The sequence below is a fragment of the Piliocolobus tephrosceles genome, chromosome 9 (assembly GCF_002776525.5).
Source record: "Piliocolobus tephrosceles isolate RC106 chromosome 9, ASM277652v3, whole genome shotgun sequence".
Lineage (NCBI taxonomy): Eukaryota > Metazoa > Chordata > Mammalia > Primates > Cercopithecidae > Piliocolobus > Piliocolobus tephrosceles.
Window position 1 is genome coordinate 108,004,358 of NC_045442.1, and position 23,028 is coordinate 108,027,385.

At 43.1% G+C, this 23,028-nt stretch overlaps 1 protein-coding gene across 1 annotated transcript in view; it reads left to right on the top strand.

Moving 5' to 3' along the window:
• The first annotated feature begins 8,544 nt into the window (after positions 1 to 8,544).
• C9H10orf67 (chromosome 9 C10orf67 homolog) overlaps positions 8,545 to 23,028 on the top strand; it is a 132,899-nt gene continuing 118,415 nt past the window's right edge. Inside the window, exons 1-2 of the mRNA XM_026454766.2 lie at positions 8,545 to 8,767; positions 20,819 to 20,939. Of these exons, the coding sequence (XP_026310551.1) occupies positions 8,562 to 8,767; positions 20,819 to 20,939 (327 nt within the window). The 5' untranslated portion in view covers positions 8,545 to 8,561. The remainder of the gene's footprint in view (positions 8,768 to 20,818; positions 20,940 to 23,028) is intronic.

Below are 23,028 nucleotides of genomic sequence, written 5' to 3' on the forward strand. Positions count from 1 at the left end.
AGTGATGTAATGGATATTAAGTATCTATGTTATGTATCCAGCCATGTTTTATTGTGAAATAAAAGGGTACATTTGGTTATAAGTGAGGAAGTGACAATTAGAAACTACTTCCACTATTTTCTTTATTTATATTAATTCTTGTGCTTTAAAGTACTTGTTGACCGGATGTAGTAGCTCATGCCTGTAATCCCAGCACACTCGGAGGCCAAGGCATGTGGATTGCTTGAATCCAGAAGTTCAAGACCAGCCTGGGCAACATAGTGAGACTCAGTCCCAACACAAATTTTAAAAATTAGCCAGGCATGGCTGTGCGTGCCTGTAGTCCCAGCTACTCAGGAAGTTGAAGTGGAAGGATTGCTTGAGCCCAGGAGGTTGAGGCTATAGTGAGATGTGATCCTGCCACTGTGCTCCAGCCTGGGTGACAAAGTGAGACCCTGTTTAAAAAAAATAAAATAAATTTAAAAGCACTTGTTGCTGCAGTTTTGCAGTGAATTCTGAGAATAGATTTCTCCTGCTGGCCTGTCTCTAGATTAGATTTCTATCCCGCTTTTGTGCTTGGATCCTCTTCAACTCTGACTAGACTTTCAATATTCCATTCATCAAAGACTCATTTGTGGGATCCTGAGCAAATTACTCCATTCAATTCAACTTTCTCTGAGCTTAATTTTCACATATGAAAAAGGGATGATAATATTATTGCACAAGGTTGAGTTAAAAATGCATATGAGAGAAACGTTTTCTGAATCTTAAGAACCCGTACAGATATCAGATATCATGATCACCATCATAATCACCATGATTACCATTTATTATCACCATCACTATCTTGTAATTTGCAAAGTTATTTAAGAAGTACGGCCTGATAGGACACTAGTAGATGTTACTACTAGTGGTCAGCTATGTCAGTTTCCTTCTCCTTCCTGAGCACTTGGAAGAATAAACTTTCCAGCTCCCTTTGCTGTTTGGTGGAACCATGGGACTCTGATCAGTGAAGAATGGAAGGGGTAAGGCATTTAATTGCCGGTACCTGACTCTTTTTTCTTCCCTTGGTAAAGTGGCCCAAGAGGTCTGTGTTTTGTGTTTTGGATAGTGCTGCTACAAGAGATTGAGGCTTCTATCATCTGGTTCCCTGAGTAGTTGAATGGAGCAGAACTCCCTGTCAACTCTGTGGGACTTGTAGTGTGAATGAGAAACTAATTTTTGTCGTATTGAGTCACTGCAATTTGAGACTGTTTATTATTGCAGTATAACATAGCCTATTATGACTAATACACTATCATGGGCCTCAGAGTAAAGAAATTCTATATCTAGGTATGGCCTAACCACCTATATATCCTTGAGCAAGAGGAACAAAGTATGCTATATTTTTTTTTTCTTCTTTTACTTAAAAAAAATGTGTAGAGACCGTCTCACTATGTTGCCCAGGCTGGTCTTGAACTTCTGACTTCAAGCCATCCGCCTGCCTTGGCCTCCCAAAGTGTTAGGATAACAGTCATGTTATCCTATTATCCTGTTATCCCAAAGTGTTAGGACTGGCATAGTTTTGCCATGCCTAGCCCTTTAAAAAAAATACAGATGAGATCTTACTATGTTGCCCTGGCTGGTCTGAACTCCTGGGTTCAAGTGATCCACCTGCCTCAGCCTCCCCAAGTGCTGGAATTACAGGCATGAGCCACCACACGCAACCAAGTATACTATCTTCAAGATTCCTTCAGCTCCAAAAACTTTGGCATTGCAACAATCCAAAGCAGTCCTACGTCAGTGACAAATAAATGTGAACTTTTGTTCAATGGAAAATAACTTCAGCTATATCAAACCACCCCCCAGAGAATAATTCAAGCTAGAAATAACTAAAAGTTCAGAATTGAAATAACATTTTTAAATTGTTTCATGCACACACCTGCCTTTTTAAGAGAGTATATTAAACCTAGTTACATTAAAAGTAGTCAATGAGTCATGGTCATTATTATGAACCTTAGTTAAAATAACTAAATAACACTCTGAAAGACAGTAATGTCCTCAGGGCCAGTGACAAATAAAGATTTATTTGCTTCTTGCAATGGCCTAGATTTCTTGTGTTATTGAAATTTCAGTTTTGGATTTCTATAGTCCTTCAATGCCTTTGTGCATTACATTTTTTTAAGTGACAGGATCTTGCTATGTTGCCCAGGCTAATCATGAACTCCTGGCTGCAAGTAATCCTCCCACCTTGGCCTCCCAAAGTGTTGAAATTACAGATGTGAACCACTGCGACCAGTCCATTACTTTTCATTGCTATCAATGGACTGATTGTCTACAATAGCCCAACTCCCCACTTTAACTGTAGAAAGTTAAAAAAGGAGAAGAAGAAGAAGAAGGAGGAGAAGGAGGAGGAGGAGAAGGAGGAGGAGGAGGAGGAGAAGGAGGAGGAGGAGGAGAAGGAGGAGGAGGAGGAGAAGGAGAAAGAGAAGGAGAAGAAAAGAGAAAAAAAGGAAAGTAGACCTCACATTCTGTGGGAATTGAACATAATGAAAAAGATATATAGGGCCTGAATAAGAGGTTAAGAAGACTTCCTAGAAGTAAAGCAAATAAGTTTTAGGTATGAACTCTGTAGCCTCTATAAGTGCCCATCTTTTTGCCTAATTTTTTACTCTCACAAATATTGTACGAAGATGAATTTCTAGGATGACTACACTCCTGCTAGACAGTGTGGTAATGTATTTGATTTTCTACAGCAACCCAGCAGCACAGATTCATAATTAAATTGCTAATGTGTGTTTGACAGCTTTAGAGATACTTCTTCAGCCATCAACAAAATAACATTGTTAGAAGAACTGAAATAATTTGCCCCTCATGACAGTTTGGTGAGAAAAAGATGGCAAAATAATTACGTATGGAGGCTCTGGAGCAGAAATGTCTGTGCTTGAAGCCTGCTTTTACCCCTTGCAAACTGTATGAACTTGGGCAAGTAAATCAACCTCCTGTGTCTCCACTTTCTCATTTTTAAATTGCGGGTAATCCTGTTCTTATAAGGGTGAGCTGCTCTCTGAACTATTTTAGTTCACCCACATTTGTTAAACAACTTTTTTAAAAAAACTTTACTTATTTGTTTTCAAAATAGGGTTTTATTCTGTCACCCAGGTTGAAGTTCAGTGGATTGATCACAGCTCACTGCAGCCTCAACCTCCTGGGCTCAAAGTGACCTCCCACCTTAGCCTCCTCAGTACCTAGGACTACAGGCGCATACCATCACACCCGGTAGTTTTTGTTTTTTGCGGAGGCTAGAAAGGTTTTGCTGTGTTTCCCAGGCTGGTCTCGAACTCCTGAGCTCAAGTCATCTGCCTGTCTTGGCTTCCCAAGGTGCTAAAATTACAGGCATGAGCCACCACACGCAGCCTCTTGAACATCTTTAAATTCACGAATGCAAGCCCAGTTCTAACATTTATTGTGCCAGTCAATAGGCCACTACATTCACCAATAAAAACCCACTTCTGACATTCAGTAAATTAATTAGCATAGGGCAGCTTGTTCATCAGTATTCAATTCACAGCAGAGCTTGGCGTAGTCCTTTTTATGATGCAGGCTTCCTGATTCACAGTGAATGGGCCATCTCCGAACCATACATTCCTGATTGGCACCTTGGTGATAGCATAATCTATATAACAGACACGTAATACCTCTTAGTGTACACTGAAGAAGGCCCAGGTAAGTTAACAGACATCGTAACAATAACAAACTTGGGTTCTACACTACCGTATTCTATGTCTAATATTCCTCTCTAGTTCTCAAAATTGCTACATTTGAATTTTTGGTACTACATTTCTGAGACGGAGTTTGAAGCTGCAGGATGATAAATTGTGCTTAATTTTGCAGATGCAGAAGTGTTAATGAGAGAGCCATGCTGACTGCCTGGTAAAGTGTGACTTGGTGGTACCTTGTGGGCATGCCTTGACTCTGAGTCTAGTCCTCATGTAGACAGCTCTGAACACTGTATTTTATCAGTTTATTTAGGTGAGACTACAGGGGAATATTCACACTAGCCAAAATCACACTTGCTGTCTAGATTAAGACTTCTTGGCATCTGTATACCCAAGAATATGAGTTATTTGCACGTTGCCCTGTGACTCTAGAAAAAGAACAGAGAGAACCAGATGGTCCTATGGGGCATTTTATCCAAGTTATTGTGGGAAAGCCTTATGAATGTCCTGCTTCTCAAGAGAGTAGATCCCTCTAGGGTCTAATTAAATGGGGCCCCAGAAAGAATCTCTGCCTGATAAGTTCTTATTAACTACCTTATTTCACTCATTCTAAAATATACAGTTTTTCACTTTTTTTTTTTTTTTTTGGTGGGGGAGTGGGGTGCTACAGAGTATCTGTCGCCCAGGCTGGAGTGCAGTGGTGCAATCTCAGCTCAGCTCACGGCAACCTGTGCCTCCCAGGTTCAAGTGATTCTCCTGCTTCAGCATCCCAAGTAGCTGGGACAACAGGTGCATGCCACCACACCTGGATAATTTTTGTATTTTTAGTGGAGATGGGGTTTTGCTATGTTGGCCAGGCTGGTCTCAAACTCCTGGCCTCAGGAGATCTGCCCACCTGGGCCTCCCAAAGTGCTGGGATTACAAGTGTGAGCCACTGCATCCGGACAGTTTTTCACATTTCTAACATGAAATTTTGGTGCATCACTTTGGTATACCCTTGAAATTGTAGTGTATCATACAGTCCATGGTGTGTCAAGGTATAATCATAGTTGGCAGTGTTTTTTTCTAAGTGGCACAGAAAATAAAGACACATCCTAAAGGATGCAATCTTAGACGGCATGAAATATGATGACTGCCCTTGTATTACTCTCCAGACTTCGACTTGTCCTGAACTGCCTCACCCTAAATTCCAGTATGTGGGTTACAGTTTTCCTAGGTTGTGTTCTGGGCACTAGGATCCACTCTGGTCATTTGAACAGACTGGAGATCACCCAAACTTCCCTCAGCAATAAGTTTACAAATTCTCTCTCAGGTGGGCTCACTTCTGCAGACAGCTAAGCCCTAATGTTTATTTATGTATTTATATATTTATTTATTTATTTATTCGAGATGGGCTCTCACTCTGTCATCCAGGCTAGAATATGATGGCACGAACATAGCTCACTCTATCCTTGACTTCCCAAGTTCAAGTGATCCCCCTGCTGCACCCTCTTGGGTAGCTGGGACGCTAGGTTCTTGGCTAACTAAAAAGAAGAAAAAAAAAAATTTTTTTTTTGGCAGAGATGGGGTCTCCCTATGTTGCCCAGGCTAGTCTTGAACCCCTGAGCTCAAGCAGTCCTCTCACCTCAGCCTTCCAAAGTGTTGGGATTACAGGCCCAACCTACCTCTGTCATTTTCTTCATGTTCACGAGTATTTCTTTCTCTCTTTTTAATTTTTTATAGAGACAGAGTCTCACTGTTGCCCAAGCTGGCCTCTAGCTTCTGGGCTCCGCCCACCTCGGCCTTCCAAAGTGCTGGGATTATAGGAGTGAGCCACACGCAGGCCTACTCTCTTTTAAACAGTGATGATCTAAACTTAGATCCAAATAGAGGAAATCTTTTACTCCAGTGCTCGAGGACATTTGGCAGCAAGGATCCAAATTCCACATCCACAGCTGCGCCTGCCCCAAACCCCCTAATGGGCTTGTCATCTTGGTTTTCAGCTTTCGTCAGGTGACAAACGCTTATTGATGGACTTCCACAGACTGGATATGCTGCCTCACAGCAGCAAAATTTAAGACATTAAAATGATCTAGTCTCAGGAGTTTTTCCATAAAGGATTTAGTAGCATAATATTGTCCTGGCTAAGAGCCTTACTATGTCCTTCCCAAGACTTTATTTAAGAACTTTGGTTATGGATGAAGCATGACATAAAACAAGTTTACATAACAGATCCTCCACCACATAATCATATATTACAGCTGATGATAAAAGAAAAATAAGCACTTCACATGTGATGACTCTCTAGAAAGAATTTAAATTACAAACCTAAACTGAAACCTCTTGGCTCTTATTAGACCATAGAACTGATACTATCCAACTGGAATATATAAATTACTATGTTTAGAGTCAGCACTTGACTCTTAATCAAATCCTCATGCTGCTTAATCTGAGATGTTATCACTTTTAATAACTGGTAGGCGATATTTTTATATAAATATATATTCTATTTATACATATGATATGTCAGAGAAGCACTTTAAATTTTAAAATTGTACCTGAAGTCCTATTAACTGAAAAGTAAAAACAATTTTAGCTTATGAAATGTTCAATTGTTTAAACACTGAATTCTTTTTTTTTTTTTTTTTTTTTTTTTTTTGTGAGACAGAGTCTCACTCTGCCACCCAGGCTGGAGTGCAGTGGTGCAATCTCAGCTCACTGCAACCTCTGCCTCCCGGGATCAGGTGATTCTCATGCCTCAGCCTCCCAAGTAGCTGGGATTACAGGCATGCATTACCATGCGCAGGTAATTTTTGTTTTTTTAGTAGAGACATTACCATGCGCAGGTAATTTTTGTTTTTTTAGTAGAGACAGGGTTTCACCACGTTAGCCAGGCTGGTCTTAAACTCCTGACCTCAAGTGATCTGCATGCCTCAGCCTCCCAAAGTGTTGGGACTACAGGTGTGAGCCACCGAACCCAGCCAAAACATTGAACTCTTTAAACAGTGTTTTCCCTAGTAGTGGTTTACGAAGAACGAATAGAGTCCTTCAAAAGTCTAGTTGGTATTTCTCTTGCTGTTGCCTCATGCATGTGCTGCGTGTTTTTCTGCTTTATAAATTACTCCAACTCTTCTTTGAGAAACATTCATTATCCAGTTTTTACTTGTGAGAAAACAGAGGCTCTGAAATGTTGACTTACTTGCCCAAAATTCTAAATTAAGTTTCAAAGCCTATATATATTCAACGTTTACTGCAGAGTTCATGAGCTTCCCACTAAAGCCATCAATGAAGTTAGCATGTGATGAAAGAGGCCTGGGTTTAATATGACAAATGTTTTGACCACGCCAGCGCCAGTTACTATAGGTGAGAATGTGATCTGAAATAAACAATTTTATAAGCCAGAACACCTGTGAGATAAAATACAGGTAACTGACAAGAAGAGAAGTATTACATAGTTAATGGTTTCAAAAACAATCATCATCATAGCTTGGTCTCTTACACACTGAAATCTGAAACTCCTTGATATGCTATAGCAAGGTTTCAGACAAAGATGTTTTGTTCAATGCATGTTTTTGTGGGATGGTGTAACTATGCAGGCTGTATCAGTCAACAAACGCTGTACAGAGCTGACCAATGACTCATGAAATCTTCTGTGCGATCTCTCTCCTCAGTTTCAAACTATTCATTTATAATTGCACTAGCAAAATAGCCAACGGCTTGTCACATTCTTTACACTGTCTTGGCCCAGCTCTAAAGAGATAGGTTTTTAAATTTTAACTTAAAATGTTAATATGTATTTTAAAACATGTATACGCATTGTGGTAAAATATAACTTAGGAAAAAGAAAAATTATTGTAGATATATAAATTTCTTTCTTTTAAAATATCTTTTGATTATATCATAAAAAATCCTCAAATAAAGTCTTAAGTTAGAGTTTGAAATTAAAAACCTCCACAGAGTAAAAGTAACTCTTTTTCTCTTCTCTCTTCATCTCCCTCCCAAAAAATAAGCCTTCACAGAAGATGATTTTGGCATTGGTTATGATGTTTTATTGGCATTTGGGGCTTTTAATCTTTGTCTTTAAACATAAGAGTAGTGATAATGCTACAGCGCTTTTATTTTCCTATTTTGAGCTTCTAAATCTAACTAAGTTCTTTTTCACTTATTGTTGCAAGACAGAGAAGAGGCCGGGCGCGGTGGTTCACGCCTGTTACCTAGCACTTTGGGAAGCCGAGGGAGGCAGACTGCCTGAGCTCAGGAGTTAGACCAGCCTGGGCAACACGGTGAAACCCCCGTCTCTACTAAAAATAAAAAAAAAATTAGCCGGGCTTGGTGCTGTGTGCCTGTAGTCCCAGCTACTCGGGAGGCTGAAGCAGGAGAATTGCTTGAACCGGGGAGGCAGAGGTTGCAGTGAGCCGAGATCGCGCCACTGTACTCCAGCCTGGGCGACAGAGTGAGACTCTGGCTCCAAAATAATAAGAAGAGAAGAGAGAGAAGAAAAACATTATTTTTCTGTAGATAATACATTGAAATGCAGATGTAGTATAGACAGTTCTAAACCAGACAATGACATTTTAAAACGAAATTTAGACAATGTTTACAGAAAAACAATGGCAATGACATACTGATATTAGAATAGGTGTCTCCTATTAGTTGGCAACGAGTTATACAGAACTTAAAACTAAGAATGACAACAGTTTCACTATAAACTCCTATTATTGTAGAAACTTGGTAAAATTGAATTCCACACTAGATGGTATAGTTTAAGACTTAACGCCTTATGTTCTGTCCTGACCTTATTAAATAGAAATCTGTTCAATCTCTGCAAGGAAATATTTTGTCCAGGAAAGCCTACGTTTGTGGCAGGTGGAGGCAGTTTATTAGGCAGCCTGCTCTCCTCTTACGATGGCCTTGGTCTGGGATCGCAGGGCTCATTATATCATGAGCATAGTTATTACATGGGTTCACTGTTTTTCCTCCTCCCTGAGGGGGGCCTTTGGCACACGCTGGGAGGCCATGAAAGCCAAGGCCACCGAGCTGCGGCTCTGGCGCGCGCGTAGGAAGCGAGAAGCTCGGGAACCCAAGCCCCCGCAAATGCGCGGGTCCAGGAGGTAGGCCAAGCTCCGCGCCTGGGTAGAGGAGGAAGCCAGCAGGGTCCGGGGGCGTGGCAGGAGGCTGAAGGTTTATTCACAGGGGTGCAGCTTTCTTTTGGGGTATCGCAGCGGCCGCCAGGCTGTGGGTGCCTTGCGGGGATGCCTTGAGGCAGGTGGGACAGTGGAAACGCAGCGGGGTTGCTCGGGATCCCGCCCAGCCTTCTCCTACCCCTCTCCACTCCCCAATCCCCTCCCCCTGCGCGTGCTCCCTCCCCATCCTCCTTCCCATCTCTTCCCCCTTCCCCCCACTCCTTCCCCCTCTTCCTTCCCTCCACACCTCCTCTCCTTCCTTTCCCTCGCCCGTTCCCGTGCCCTTCCCTCTCCCCCTCCGCATCCCCCACCCTATCCTCTTCCCAACCTTCTCCCTATCCCCCTCCTCCCCATCTCCTTTCTCTTTCCCCTCCCTCTTTCCTCCCTTCTCCGCCCCACCCCGTTCCCCGCCCCCCTCCACCCGCGGCCCTCCTCGGCCCCAGCCCACGGATTCCCGCGCTTCGCCGGTTCCCTGGGAGTCGCCATAGCAACGGACGCTGGGTTCCTGACTCCAACTCAGCCGAGCAAGCGGCTGCGCGGGAGGCGCACGTCCCGGGATGCGATGGCGAACTGGGGCGACACGCCTGAGACAGAGGAGTGCCGGAAGATCATGGAGGGCCTGGAGGCCTCTATTGAACAATTCCAGTTCAACCCCAGGTGACCCGCGGGAGAGGCAGTCCCCGGCAGCCCGCCCCGGAGCCCTCGCACCCCGGTCCTCGCTCAACGCCTTTCCAGGCCCCTTGCTCCAGCCGCTGGGCTTCAGTTTTTTGTTTGTTTTTCGAGGGGATCACTGTCCGAAAAGAGCTGCAGTTTTCACTTCTTCAAGTGTATAGCTGGACACTAAGAGCACGGACTCTGGAGCCAGACTGACCGGGTTCCAGAATCTTGGCGACCCTCTCACAGGGGCCGTGAGTTAGGCGACTGATTTCTCTGTGATTCAGGTTTCTCAGCGGGAAATAATCGTTATGAACGATGAAGAGTAGTGACTGCTTCATAGATCATAGTGAATATTTAATGAGCTAATCTAGGACACAGTACCGGTCTTAGTCCCCTTGGGCTGCTGTAACAAAACAGCATAGGTTGGGTGGCTTAGAAGCAACAGGAATTTGTTTCTCCCAATTCTGGAGGCTGGGAAGCCCACTGGCAGATTCCGCGTCTGATGAGGGTCCCTTCTGCACAGACAGTACCTCCTGGCTGTGTCTTCACATGGTGCAAGGGGCAAGGGAGTTTTCCCCCACATCCCCCACACCCGCTCCCACTTTGCCTTTAGAAGGGCACTAATCCCATTTATAGGGCTCTACTTTCATGACCTAGTCACCTCCAAAGTCCACACCTGCTAATATGGTCATCTTGGGGCTTAGGATTTCAACATGAATTTTCAGGAGACACAAACATTCAGACCATAGCAGAATCATAGAAGTGTTTGCCGATGTCATTATTTGCTATTCCTTGATCCTTGTTTATAACCCCTCCCTTTCATAATCCTTTGCCCCCTGTGTTCCAGCTTTGTTGTTTATTTGGATAATGTAGAGGTGATGTTTCTGGGAAAATGCAAATTTCTTTCTAAAAACCTTTTCAAATCAATAGGTAGCCAGAACTAGCTTAGCTGCTATGGGAGAACTTACCATTGTATTAGGCAGGGGCCCCATGGTGCCAGGTGGGCTGGCTTAGGGGCAAGCCCCTCACACAGAAGCAGCTCCAGGGTGAGAAGAAAGGACCACAGGTGTCCTAGCCCAGCAGTGGGACTGACCCAGTGAGGCAGTGCTGCTGGGCTCTCGGCTTCTCCAGCTTCCCTGTATTCAATGGGTACGTTTGTTAAAATGGGTCAGGGTGTACGGGACCTGGTCTAGTGACGGTTGTGAATAGCATTTATTAGAGGCAGCATATGGTAAACACCAGAGGCACATGGCGTCTACCCTGTTCTAGTGTTTGCTGATAGGAATGGTGTCCGGCCCTGGACTCCTTGGCATTCCATGGTTGGGTAGCTCCCCCCAAAAAAATGCACCTGCTGGGCTCAAGGGCAGACCAGTGGTGCCAGGGTGCTCACTGACTGAACAAAATAACCACTGATGCCCATATTCATTCTTCTTCACCCAAAGCACTAGGGCAACTAAGCCAGTGCCTGGGTGTGAATGAGCAAGGCTCAGGTGCTGAATGTGGTCTACAAAGCAGACGAAAGCCCAGCCTTTGTGGAGTTCGCGTCTTAGTCAGGAACTGATGATAAACTACATAAACAAGTAAACTATATAATAAGTTAGGTAGTGGTTAGTGATAAGGAAGAAACCTAACATGGGGAGGGACAGAGGAAAGTGAGTGAGTGAGTGAGTGTGTGTGTGTGGCAAGTGGGGAGGGAGTTGTGTTTAATTTTTTTTTTTAGAGTCTGGGTCTCACTCTGTCATCCAGGCTGGAGTGTAGTGGCATGATCATGGCTCAGTGCAGCCTTGAACTCCTGGAGTCCAGCAATCCCTCCACCTCAGCCTCCTGAGTAGCTGAGACGACAGGCACACCTCAGCATGCCTGGCTACTTTTTTTTAATACAGGGTCTTGCTGTGTTGCCCAGGCTGGTCTCAAACTCCTGGGCTCAAGCAGTCCTCCAGCCTCGACCTCCTAAAGTGCTGGGATTACAGGCATGAGCCACCATGCCCGGCCTGGATTGCAGATTTTAGAAATGGTGATCGGGGAAGGCTTCACTGAGAAAATGACATTGAGGTGAAGACTTGCAGGCTTGAGGGGGGAGCCCTAAGAATCTATCAGGGTACCAAGTGTTCCAGGCAGAGAGAACACTGGGTAGAAAGACCGTGCCTGGATGTCCTAGGAGCAGCAAGGAGGCCAGTGTGGCTGGAGCAGAGAGGGAGAATAGTGGAGGTGAAGTCAGAGGGAAGGGGTTCGGTGTCTGTGGTGAGGGACTTTAGACTACCGTAAGGACTTCAGCTTTTACTTTGAGATGGGAAGCCATGAGGACATTGGGAAAGAGGAGTGACATGATTTGATTTATCCTTCAATGGGATTACTCTGACTGCTGTTTTGATAATAGACTATAGTGAGGACGAGGACAGAAACAAGGAAACAGGAGACTATTACAATATTCCTTGTGGAAGATGACTGTGGGGTAGCAGTGGTTGGAGGTCCAGAGAAACCTTGACGAACAGGTAGAATGGAATTGCCAGTAACCCGGAAGGGGAAGATAATGAGATGAACAGGTCTGAAGGGAATATCATAAGCTTACTTCTGGTCATGATATGTCAGCAGTGACTATTAGACATCCATTTAGGCTGTTAAGTAGGTAGTTGATTAGATGAGTCTGAAGTTAAGAAGAGAGGTTCAGCTCGGCTATATCAGTTTGGAAATAATTAGCACAAAGATGGTGTCTTAAGCTGAGAGCCTTGGTGACATCAGCCGGGAAGTGAGTGTAGTTAGAGAAGTTTATGAGCCATGGGGCACATCAAAGTTCTGTGTTCTTTGAAGACGAACAAAAGAAAGCAATATTCTTACTTAGCACTGAGAAATACGCCACAGTGAAAGTTTAGCACACCTAATGCTATCTTCATTGACTGATTTATTAATAAACATTTGCAGGATGGATAATTCTAGGATTCAGTGAGAAGAGTCATTGCATTTTATTAATACATATCCGTAGGTCTGTTTTCCAAAATAAATTAGGACGTTAATTTTGTATCTAATTTATTTTAAAAAACATAATTATCTTCCCCAAATTCTGTTTTATGCATAACAACCAACTTATTATTCAGAAATAGAATTGCTGAGACTATAAATAAAGACTGTGTAGGAACCACTTAGCTAATTTGTTGTGATGTGGGTTTCCATTCTAGGCAGCAGGGTTGTTAGCTAAAATTAGAGATATTTGGAATTTGAAGGGACACTGAAGAAAAAATCTTCCTCTTTCACTTAGATTCTGAATGAGCTGCATCTTTTTTAGTCAGTCACATAGTTAGGACTGGTGAAACTGGAGAGTCATGGGCTTATCCTCATCAGGGATTTAGAAGAAGAATCTGCCACTTCCAGCTCCCCCTCTGTCACCCAGGCTGGAGTGCAGTATTACATCACAATTCACTGCAGCCTCTGACCCCTGAGCTCAAGGGATCCTCTCACTTCAGCCTCCTGACTAGGTGGAGCCACAGGTGTGTTCCACCATGCCCAACTAATTTTTTTTTTTGTGTGTGTATTTTTGTAGAGACGGGGCTTCACCACGTTGCCCAGGCTGGTCTCAAATTCCTAAGCTCAAGCAGTCTGCCCTCCTTAGCCTCCCAAAGTGCTGGCATGAGCCACAGCACCCAGCCTGGACCTGATTTGAAAATATCATATTGTATTATTGTAATATTATGGCACCAGAAAGAATAACGGAAAACAGAATTTCAAATTTCTAAATCATATCCTGAAAAAAATATATTGATAAAAACTATTCACACTCCATAAACCACCCATGATAGGTCTTTTGCTTAAAATGGGAAGGAACAGAAGAACATACGTGTTCGTGCTTAATGAAAAATGTGGCTGAATAGTAAAAAGGAGCCACTTACCACTAGGTAAGGTAAAGGATTGCATTTCTAGCCTGGAAAAGTGAATCACTGAGGTCTGTTAAATGTGTAGCAGTGTAGACTATACAGAAACAGAGTTAGTTCCCATGGCTGTTTATATTTACTATATTGATGTAGCACTCAGGGTCCAGCTGGGAGGCAGAAACCTCACTGCTAACTTGAACAGGGACTATTTTCTGTTCTTTTTTAAACAGTAAGAAGGATTTTTAACTAGTAAAAGGCAGTAAGGTGGTAAAAGAAGACTCTAGGCAATACAGTGATAGTAAATGCAAAAAGCAGCTATGACCTCCAGGTCTGAGGAAGAGGAAACAGGGCAGGAACTAAGGAGTTAGAAGACCCGCCCTCAAAGGCTGAGATTAGGATGATACCTCTTTGGAGAAGACTTGGTGGCAGAGAAACTTGCCAGAGGGTGTGACAACTGCTGGTCTGCAGGGATGGCTTGCCCAGTGGTTGCAAAACTTGCTGAAAGGTACACACAGGTCAAAGTTCCTCACCTAGTTGCGAGATCCAAATCTTCATTCCTGGAAGTCCTGACTTCCTAAAAGTTCTGCTTTTTTTTTTTTTTTTTTCTGCCTTTTTTCCATTAATCTTTACTACTGGGCACGGAAACACTAAGAGGCACCCCAAAGAATCCTCTGGGTTCCAGACAGAATTCTCCTTGACTCCATTGTTCACCAGCAACCTAATTGCCCCGTGGTATTCAGAATCAGTCACTTCAGTCAGTAGAGTGATCCCCTTTTCTGCCTTCATTTCAGCAGCATAAGGATCACAAAGTGACTGGTCATCAGTGTCATCTAATTCAATAGAATTTCTGTTATGTTTTCTGGTGGACACATTCTTCCCTTGTGAACTAAGACTTCCAAACCAGCAGATCCTAAAGTTGCAGAGACAGGAAACCATAATTTTGGGCGTGAGTTATTAGGCATAAGAGTGAGAGGTGCCTCTTCATTCTTGGACCTATGACTGTAGAAGAGATAGCACCATATACTTTCAAAGCATATACTGCGTCCTGTGAGACAGAACTACATCCTTTCATGGATTTGCTTCTCCCAAATGTTGCTGGCAGTACGGGTGTGTGCCACCATGCCCAGCAGATTTTGCTTTTGTTTTTTTGTAGAGACAGGGTCTATGTTGCCCAGGCTGGTCATGAACTCCTGGGCTCAAGCGATCGATCTTCCCGCCTCACCCTCCCGAAGTGCTGGGATTGCAGGCATGAACCACTGTGCCTGGCCTTAAATGAACCTTCAGCAAGCTATTTGACCTTAAGCCAGCCACTTCTGGGTAATGGGTTATATGATAAGATCACTGATTTCCATGGGCATGAATTCATTACTGTCTGTCTTTTGGTGTGAAATGAGTTCCTTGATAGGAAGTGGTCCTGTGAGAACACTGTGATGATGGATAAGGTGTTCTGTAAGCTCATGCCTTGTGGTTCTGGCCAGTGCTGGCCAGTGCTGGTCAAGGAATGCAAATCTATATCCAAAATAAATGTGTTCCGGTGAGGATGATGGAAGAGGTTCAGTGCTAACAACCTGTTGCTAGGTGGCTGGCTATTCCCTCTGGTTCATGCTGCCATATTGGGAGCTCAGTATTGATCTCTGCTGTTGACTAGTTAGGTACTCAGCACCTGTGGTAGCCAGACCAGCCTTGGTAAGGGGAAAACCATGTTGTTGAACTCCATCCCTGACACCATGGCTATTTTGTTCAAGGGCTATCAAGCAAGCAGGGGTGACTGCAAAAGGAAACTGACCGATATCCACAGAGCGTGTCATTTTGCCTAATTATTTAACTACTCTCTCTGCAGTGGATTCCCTTGGGTGAGCATTCAGATGCTGCACAAACACCTGTACAGTCTGTGCCCATTTTCAAAGGCTCATCCACAGAACTCTTCCCAGACATTCTTGACATCCATCTCCCAATCTGTTCCTTCCAAGTTCCTGACCATCCTGCTAACTCTTTAGCAGCTGCCCATAAATTAATATTGATATGTAATTCTGGCCATCCCTCATCCAGAAAAAATAGACAACCAAATATACTGCTTCTAGTTTATTCAGTGAGAGGATTTTCCTTCATGATTGTCCTTCAGGGTCACTTCTGAGTGTGGCTCTGAGACTGCAGGTAACTACCAGCTAGTGAAGAACCCATCTGTGAATCAGGCTTGAGGTTTTTTCCCTCAGTCACCTGGTCATAAAGAACTTCTCGGGTTGGGTTGTCAGGGCTTCAACTTTAGTAGGCATGGTTCAATTTTTCCCCTCATTAACCTTGACCTTGTTGAGTTGGTGCCTACCAAGTCCTCTATTTTAAATTTACTGTTCTTTTCTTTGTAATAAATTACTATTTTCTAGGTATTACAATTTTCTTTTTTCTAAAACTTATATTAACCAGACATGGTCACCAATGATGACTCCTCTATTATTTATTTATTTACTTACTTACTTATTTATTTATTTATTTATTTTTTTTTTTTTGAGGCGGAGTCTTGCTCTGTCGCCCAGGCTGGAGTGCAGTGGCCGGATCTCAGCTCACTGCAAGCTCCGCCTCCCGGGTTCATGCCATTCTCCTGCCTCAGCCTCCGGAGTAGCTGGGACTACAGGCGCCCGCCACCTCGCCCGGCTAGTTTTTTTTTGTATTTTTTTAGTAGAGACGGGGTTTCACCGGGTTAGCCAGGATGGTCTCGATCTCCTGGCCTCGTGATCCGCCCGTCTCGGCCTCCCAAAGTGCTGGGATTACAGGCTTGAGTCACCGCGCCCGGCCTATTTATTTATTTTTGAGATGGAGTCTAGCTATGTCGCCCGGGCTGGAGTGCAGTGGCCGGATCTCAGCTCACTGCAAGCTCCGCCCCCCGGGTTTACGCCATTCTCCGGCCTCAGCCTCCCGAGTAGCTGGGACTACAGGCACCCGTCACCTCGCCCAGCTCATTTTCTGTATTTTTTAGTAGAGACGGGGTTTCACCGTGTTAGCCAGGATGGTCTCGATCTCCTGAGCTTGTGATCCGCCCGTCTCGGCCTCCCAAAGTGCTGGGATTACAGGCTTGAGCCACCACACCCGGCCTATTTATTTATTTTTTGAGGCAGGATCTCACTCTGTCATCCAAGCTGAAGTGCAGTGACACAATCCAAGCTCACTGCAGCTATAACCTCCTAGGCTCAGGTGATCTTCCCACCTCAGCCTCCCAAGTAGCTGGGACTACAGGTGTGTGCCACCACACCTGGCTAATTTTTGTATTTTTTATAGAGACAAGGTCTCGCCATGTTGGCCAGGCTGGTCTCCAACTCCTAAGCTCAAGTAACCCACCCACCTCAGTCTCCCAAAGTGCTGGGGTTACAGGTGTGAGCCACTGCACCCCGCCTGATGACTCCTATCTTAATGTCACCTTTATGATGACTGCCACATGGTAATTCTCTGCTTTTTTTCTATTTTTTTCTACATTTATTAGAGCTTCCCATTCTCATTTATTTGTTCATTCATATCAGTAGGGATTGATGGATTCCTATTTTATACAATGGCTTATAATCTGATGCTTTCATTATTGATTTTGATGTTTAAATATCTTAAATATGTCCAGTTGGTGTTTCTTCATTCTAGTTTCTTCATCATTTTTACATTTTCCCATCATCTTTTGAGCATTTCTTCACTTTATGGCAAACAAAATGTTTCAGTCTCTTTTTATACTTTTGCTTTTATATAATTTTATATACTTTTATTCCAGTCTTGGAATGAACCATTTTTTCAAGGAAACTTCATTTCTTTTAGCAGAGGATGGTTTTTAGAAACCAACATCTGGGGCCAGGCCTGGTGGCTCACACCTGTAATCCCAGCACTTTGGGAGACCGAGGCAGGTGGATCACTGAGGCCAGGAGTTTGAGACCAGCCTGGCCAACATGGGGAGACCTTATCTCTACTAAAAATACAAAATTAGTCAGGTGTGATGGCCCATGCCTGTAATCCCAGCTACTTCAGAGACTGAGGCACGAGAATCACTTGAACCTAGGAGGCGGAGATTGCAATGAGCTGAGATCACGCCACTGCACTCCAGCCTGGGTGACAAAGCAAGACTCTGTCTCAAAAAATGTATTGAAAAGAAAACGAAGAAAGAAAAGAAACCAACATCTCAGTGTTAGATGTGCTTATCACTACTGGGGTGCCATACTTCTAGGCCCTCTCATTGGACAGAACTAGAACAGATATGTATAAATATGTGCACATACATATATGTTCACATATATATGTGCACACATATATGCACCTGCAACTATTTATATATCTATGTATCTGTATTTATAAAAGCATGCATTCATACCAATTCTTCCCATTCCATTCCATTCCATTGTCTAAGATAACTTTCTAGTCTACTCTTTCTCTATGTTTGTAAATATCTTTCCTAGAACTGACAAACTTGACTTCTGTCATTTTGAGAACATTTACTTACTCATTCAATGTATCTAGTCTCCCACTATTGTGGTCCTCTTCTCTGTGTGCCACCTCTGTGCTGCTTCCCCTTTTCCGCCAATTGACCCACATTCTTAGCCACCAGGCTTGCTGTTCTTCTATGCATGACTCCCAATTTTTTTTATGGCCCCATGTCCTTGACCTCCATGTTGATTCCTTCACCCTGAGAAGGGAAGAGAATGGAAGGCAAAAGAAGGTAGAAAAGAAAGTGGTTACATATGGATTTGATAGGTACAACTGTGGGGAGACTTAATCCTAGGCTGAGGGTATTGTTAAGGTACAGATGTATTTGGGGGAACATTTAACTAGCAGATATGTGACACATGAGTAAATTACATGGGGTGTATGTAATGAGACATGATGCTCATCACTACCTCAGCATATATAGCATATTTTTATTTACTTGTTTACTGTAATTAGTGTATGGAAAGTTAAAAATTCTGTGGGATTAATTGAAGATCTTTATTTTGGTATTTATTTTATTTATTTTGCTTCAAGGAGTTTTCACATTAAATGGCCGTAGTTGGTATTGCTATGCTTTAATAGTTTTTTCCAAATATGATGAAAAAACTATGACAGTTCAAAACATCAGAGTGACAGTAGAAACAACCACCACTGCAGTACTAATAATGGGTAACATTTCTTGAGGGTTTACTGTTGTATCAAGGATCATTTAAAGTACTTCTAAGTATGAACACACTAAATTCTCATAGTAAGTCTATGAAATGGGGACTATTATTTTCCATAAGAGGAAACTAAGACACAGAAAGGTTTAGTAATTTATCTAATGTCATGTAGCTAGAGTACCAGTCAGGATGCTTTCAGCTACAGTTGACAGAAACTGCCAACAATTGGTGCATTTACTCTGTGACATTATAGGAAGACTGGAGGTATGGTAGGTTTCAGAGCTAACTGAGTCAATGGCCAAGCAAAGTCATCAGTCAAATTTATTTCCATCTTTTTTTTTTTTTTTTTTTTTTTTTTTTGAGATAGAATCTTGCTCTGTCACTCAGGCTGGAGTGCAGTGGTGCGATCTCAGCTCACTGCAGCCTCTGCCCCCCAGGTTCAAGCGATTCTTGTCCCTCAGACTCCCAAGTAGCTGGGATTACAGGCACGTGCTACCACACCCGGCTAATTTTTTATTTTTAGTCGAGGCGGGGTTTTGCCATATTGGCCAGGCTGATCTCAAACTTCTGATCTCAAGTGCTTCTCCCACCTCGGCCTCCCGAAGTGCTGGGATTATAGGCATGAGCCATCGTGCTCAACCTATTTCCATCTTTTTGAAAGCTCATCATCTATGCCCTGGCTCGCTCCCCTTGTGGTCACCGAGTGACTGTGCCAGTTCTTGGCATTACTTCCACCCCTGGCAATATCCAGAGTCAAAGAAGAAAACTCTCCTCTGGTGCCCCCTTTGTAGGAGTCTAAAAAGCTTTCTTACTAGCCCCCAACAGACCCTTCCTAATGTCTCTCTCTTCAGACCTGGGTTCTACACCCATCCCTGGATATCCACTGCCAAGGAGGGTAGGATAACCATGATGGGCGTAGCCCAGCTTGGAGTTACACTTGGCACTGGGGATATGGTCAACTTCATCTGAGTTCTGTGGGGAACAAATCTGAGGTTCAGCCAGCATACAAGAAGAGGGGAGTTGCCATGGGATGCCCTGCATTGGGGTCTGCTCTCGTCAGCAGAAGAGGCGGGATAGAAGCACAGACATTCTGCCTTTGACACCTACACTGAGAAGTCTGATAATTCTACTTGGGCTTTTGTGGTTATCTTATTTTAGCTGACATTTTAGAAACAGTTGTGGTAAGTTTGATCAAATTGACAGAGTGCATCCAGAAAATTGCCTTCTTAATGCTGTTTGAGATGCCTGTCCTTAGAAATCTGTATAATTTACAAACATTTGCTCCTGGCCTATTCACATTTTTCAGGAATTGAAAATCAAATATAGGAAGGCGGTGTGATCATCTTAAATAAGCAATTCTCAAACTTGTTGGTTTTAAGACCTCTCTATAGTCTTAAAAAATTATTGGCACCCTCAAAGAGATGTAGTTTATGTTGGTCCTGTTTATTGATAGTTGCCAGATGAGAAATTTAAAAGAAGAAAATTAAAACATATTTAAATTGATTCATTTAAAATAAGTATAAACCAGGTATGTGTTAGTATAAATACCAGGTTTTATTTATTTTATTTTATTTTTCTGAAACAGGTTCTCTTTCTGTTGCCCAGGCTGGAATATGGTGGTGCATTCATAACTCACTGCAGCCTCAACCTCCTGGGCTCAAGCAATCCTCCTGCCTCAGCCTCTCGAGTAGCTGGAAATAGCATATTTTAAAGAAAAACTAACAGTATTGTTCTAAAACAAAAACTTTCATGAGAAGAGTATCACTGTTTTACATTTTTGCAAAGCTTTTCCAGGCCTGGCTTAATGGAAGAGAGCTGCTTCTGTATAATCTGTAGCCTCTGGAAAACTCCATTGACCATTTGTGACATAATGATAGTAAAAAAGACAAATAAAATCTTAATACTATTATAAAATTAATTTGATCGCATAGATTTTCTAAAAGAGTATCCCAGAACCCCAGGGATCCTCAGCCCATACTTTGAGAACCACTATCTTAAAGGATTTCTGCTGAATAGGCCCATGCATAACCTAGAATTATTTCCAGCAGTAGCACAGGCAGTAACAGTATGGAAGATATTAAAAGCAGGTATATAAATTGATCATATCTCAGAAAAGTGGAAATCAGTTGAGTATTCACAGAGTAATATGCCTCAGTCCCAGGGAATTTGATAATCTCATTATCCTCATTAGCTCCAGATCACAAGAGCTAATTCAGAGGCTTCCTCACCTCACCAACCTCTTAGAATACTTAAAATATGATATGATTTACACAAAAAAATACACACTAACATCTATTTCTAAGAAAATATGTATGACATAAAGCACATTTCATTTCCTTTGTTTTCAGACTTAACATTTCAGATGATTTAAAGATTGGCTTTTTCAGCACAGACCATGCCACTCAAACTGATTCCAGTGAAATACTGTCAGTAAAAGAATTGAGTTCATCCACGCAAAAGTTAGCACAGGTAAATCTGAATTTGTTTTGAAACTTCTGAGAAAATTTTTGGCGTTAATTGCCTTCATGTTTCTTTCATAGACAAAAGTGAACTAAAATTTTAAAAATGTTAGCATCTTTGACAAACAGCTGAATGATAGTTGTGCTTCAATAAATTAATATAAGCTACTACTTATATTTATGTCATACTTACATATGTTAATTCATTTAGTAAAGTATTTTGTCACTCTGGTTGGAAATTCTTTTGACATCTGTGAACATTTTCTATTTTTGATACTTTAAAAAATTATCAAACATTTTTGCATATATAATGGATAACTGTGTTACCCACCATCCAACTTTGCCAAATTTTGACATTTTGTTAAATTTTCTTTGAAGTTTTTTTTTTTTTTTTTTTTTGAGACAGTGTCTTACTCTGTCACCTAGGCTGGAGTACAGAGGTGTGATCATAGCTCACTGTAGCCTCCACCTCCAGGATTCAGGTGATCCTCCCACTTCAGCCTCACAAGTAGCTGGGACTACAAGTGCGTGCCACCATGCCCAGCTAATTTTTTGTATGTTTTGTAGAGATGGGATTTTGCCATGTTTTTCAGGCTGGTATGGAACTACTGGGTTCAAGCAATCCACCTACCTCAGCCTCCCAAAATACTGAGATTACAGGCGTGAGCCATCGTGCCTGGCCTGATCTTTTTTGATTGTAAAGGAACATAGTATTGCATGTACGTTGGAGATGAAGAGTTATTATTAAAAACCCTAATCAATAAAGCTGTCACATGAGGTAGTGTAACACTACACTCTTGTCTACCTTGATTTTGTTTTTACACTTGGAAGTCATTCCATATTGACACATAGAGCTTTCTCATTTATTTCACAAGTACATTACATCACAAAATGTGCATCATATATTTAGCTTTCCATATTGATGGACATTTTGGTCATTTCTAATATTTTACTGTGATGAATAGTCCTGCACATACTCATATGCCAGTAAATCTGTGATGTAAATTCTTAAAAGTGGAATTTCTGAGTCAGAGGATGTATGCATTAGTCATTTTGAAGGATATTGCCAAAGTGCCCTGCATAGAGATTGTACCAATTTACACTCCTGCTAGTAACTTTTGAGAATGTCTCTTTCCTACATATTTGCCAATTTATTGTCTTCTTTTATACTTTCAGAAACATTTTATTTTACTCTTTTGTAACTAAGTGTGCCCTAATGACCATGTTATTGGTCAGTAGGATTCAGATGGAAATGGTCTGTGGCAGCTCTGGGAACCTTCTTTGAGACACAGTTCAATACGCCCTCTGTCACTTCTCCCTTCACTCCTCCTTCCCTCCCTGCTCCTTCCCATTCCCCTTCCCTTCCTTCCCTTTTCCCTTCCCTTTCCCTTTTCACTTCCCTTTCCCTTCCCCTCCCTTTCTTCCCTCCTGGTTCCCCTCCCCCCTCCCCTTCCCCTCTCCATCCCGGTTCCCTTCCTTTCCCTTCCCGGTTTCCTTCCCTTCCCCTCCCGGTTCTCCTCCCCTCCCCATCCCAGTTTCCTTCCTTTACCTTCCCGGTTTCCGTCCCGGTTCCCATCCCGGTTCCCTTCCCTTCCAGTCCCGGTGCCCTGCCCTTCTGGGTTCCCGTCCCGGTTCCCCTCTTTTCCCTTCCCGGTTCCCTTCTCCTCCTTTCCTGGTTCCCATCCCGCTTCCCTTCCCTTCCTTTCCTAGTTCCCTTCCCTTTCCGGTTCCCGTCCTGGTCCCCTTCCCGATTCCTGTCCTGGTTCCCTTCTCCTCCCTTCCCGGTTCCCGCCCGGTTCCCTCCCCTTCCCGTCCTGGCTCCCGTCCGTCTCTCCTCTCCTCCACTTCTTTCCTGGTTTCCCTCCCCTTCCCGGTGCCAGTACTGGTTCCAGTCCGGTTTCCTTCCCGGTCCCCTCCCCTCGCTTCCCGGTTTCCCTCTTCTTCCCTCCCTTCCCGGTTTCCTTCCCCTTCTCTCACATCCCAGTTTCCCTCCCCTTCCCTTCCCGGTTTTCCTCCCCTTCCCATCCCAGTTCCCTTCCCTTCTCGGTTCCATCCCAGTTCCCTTCCTTTCCCTTCCCGGTTCCCGTACCGGTTTTCTT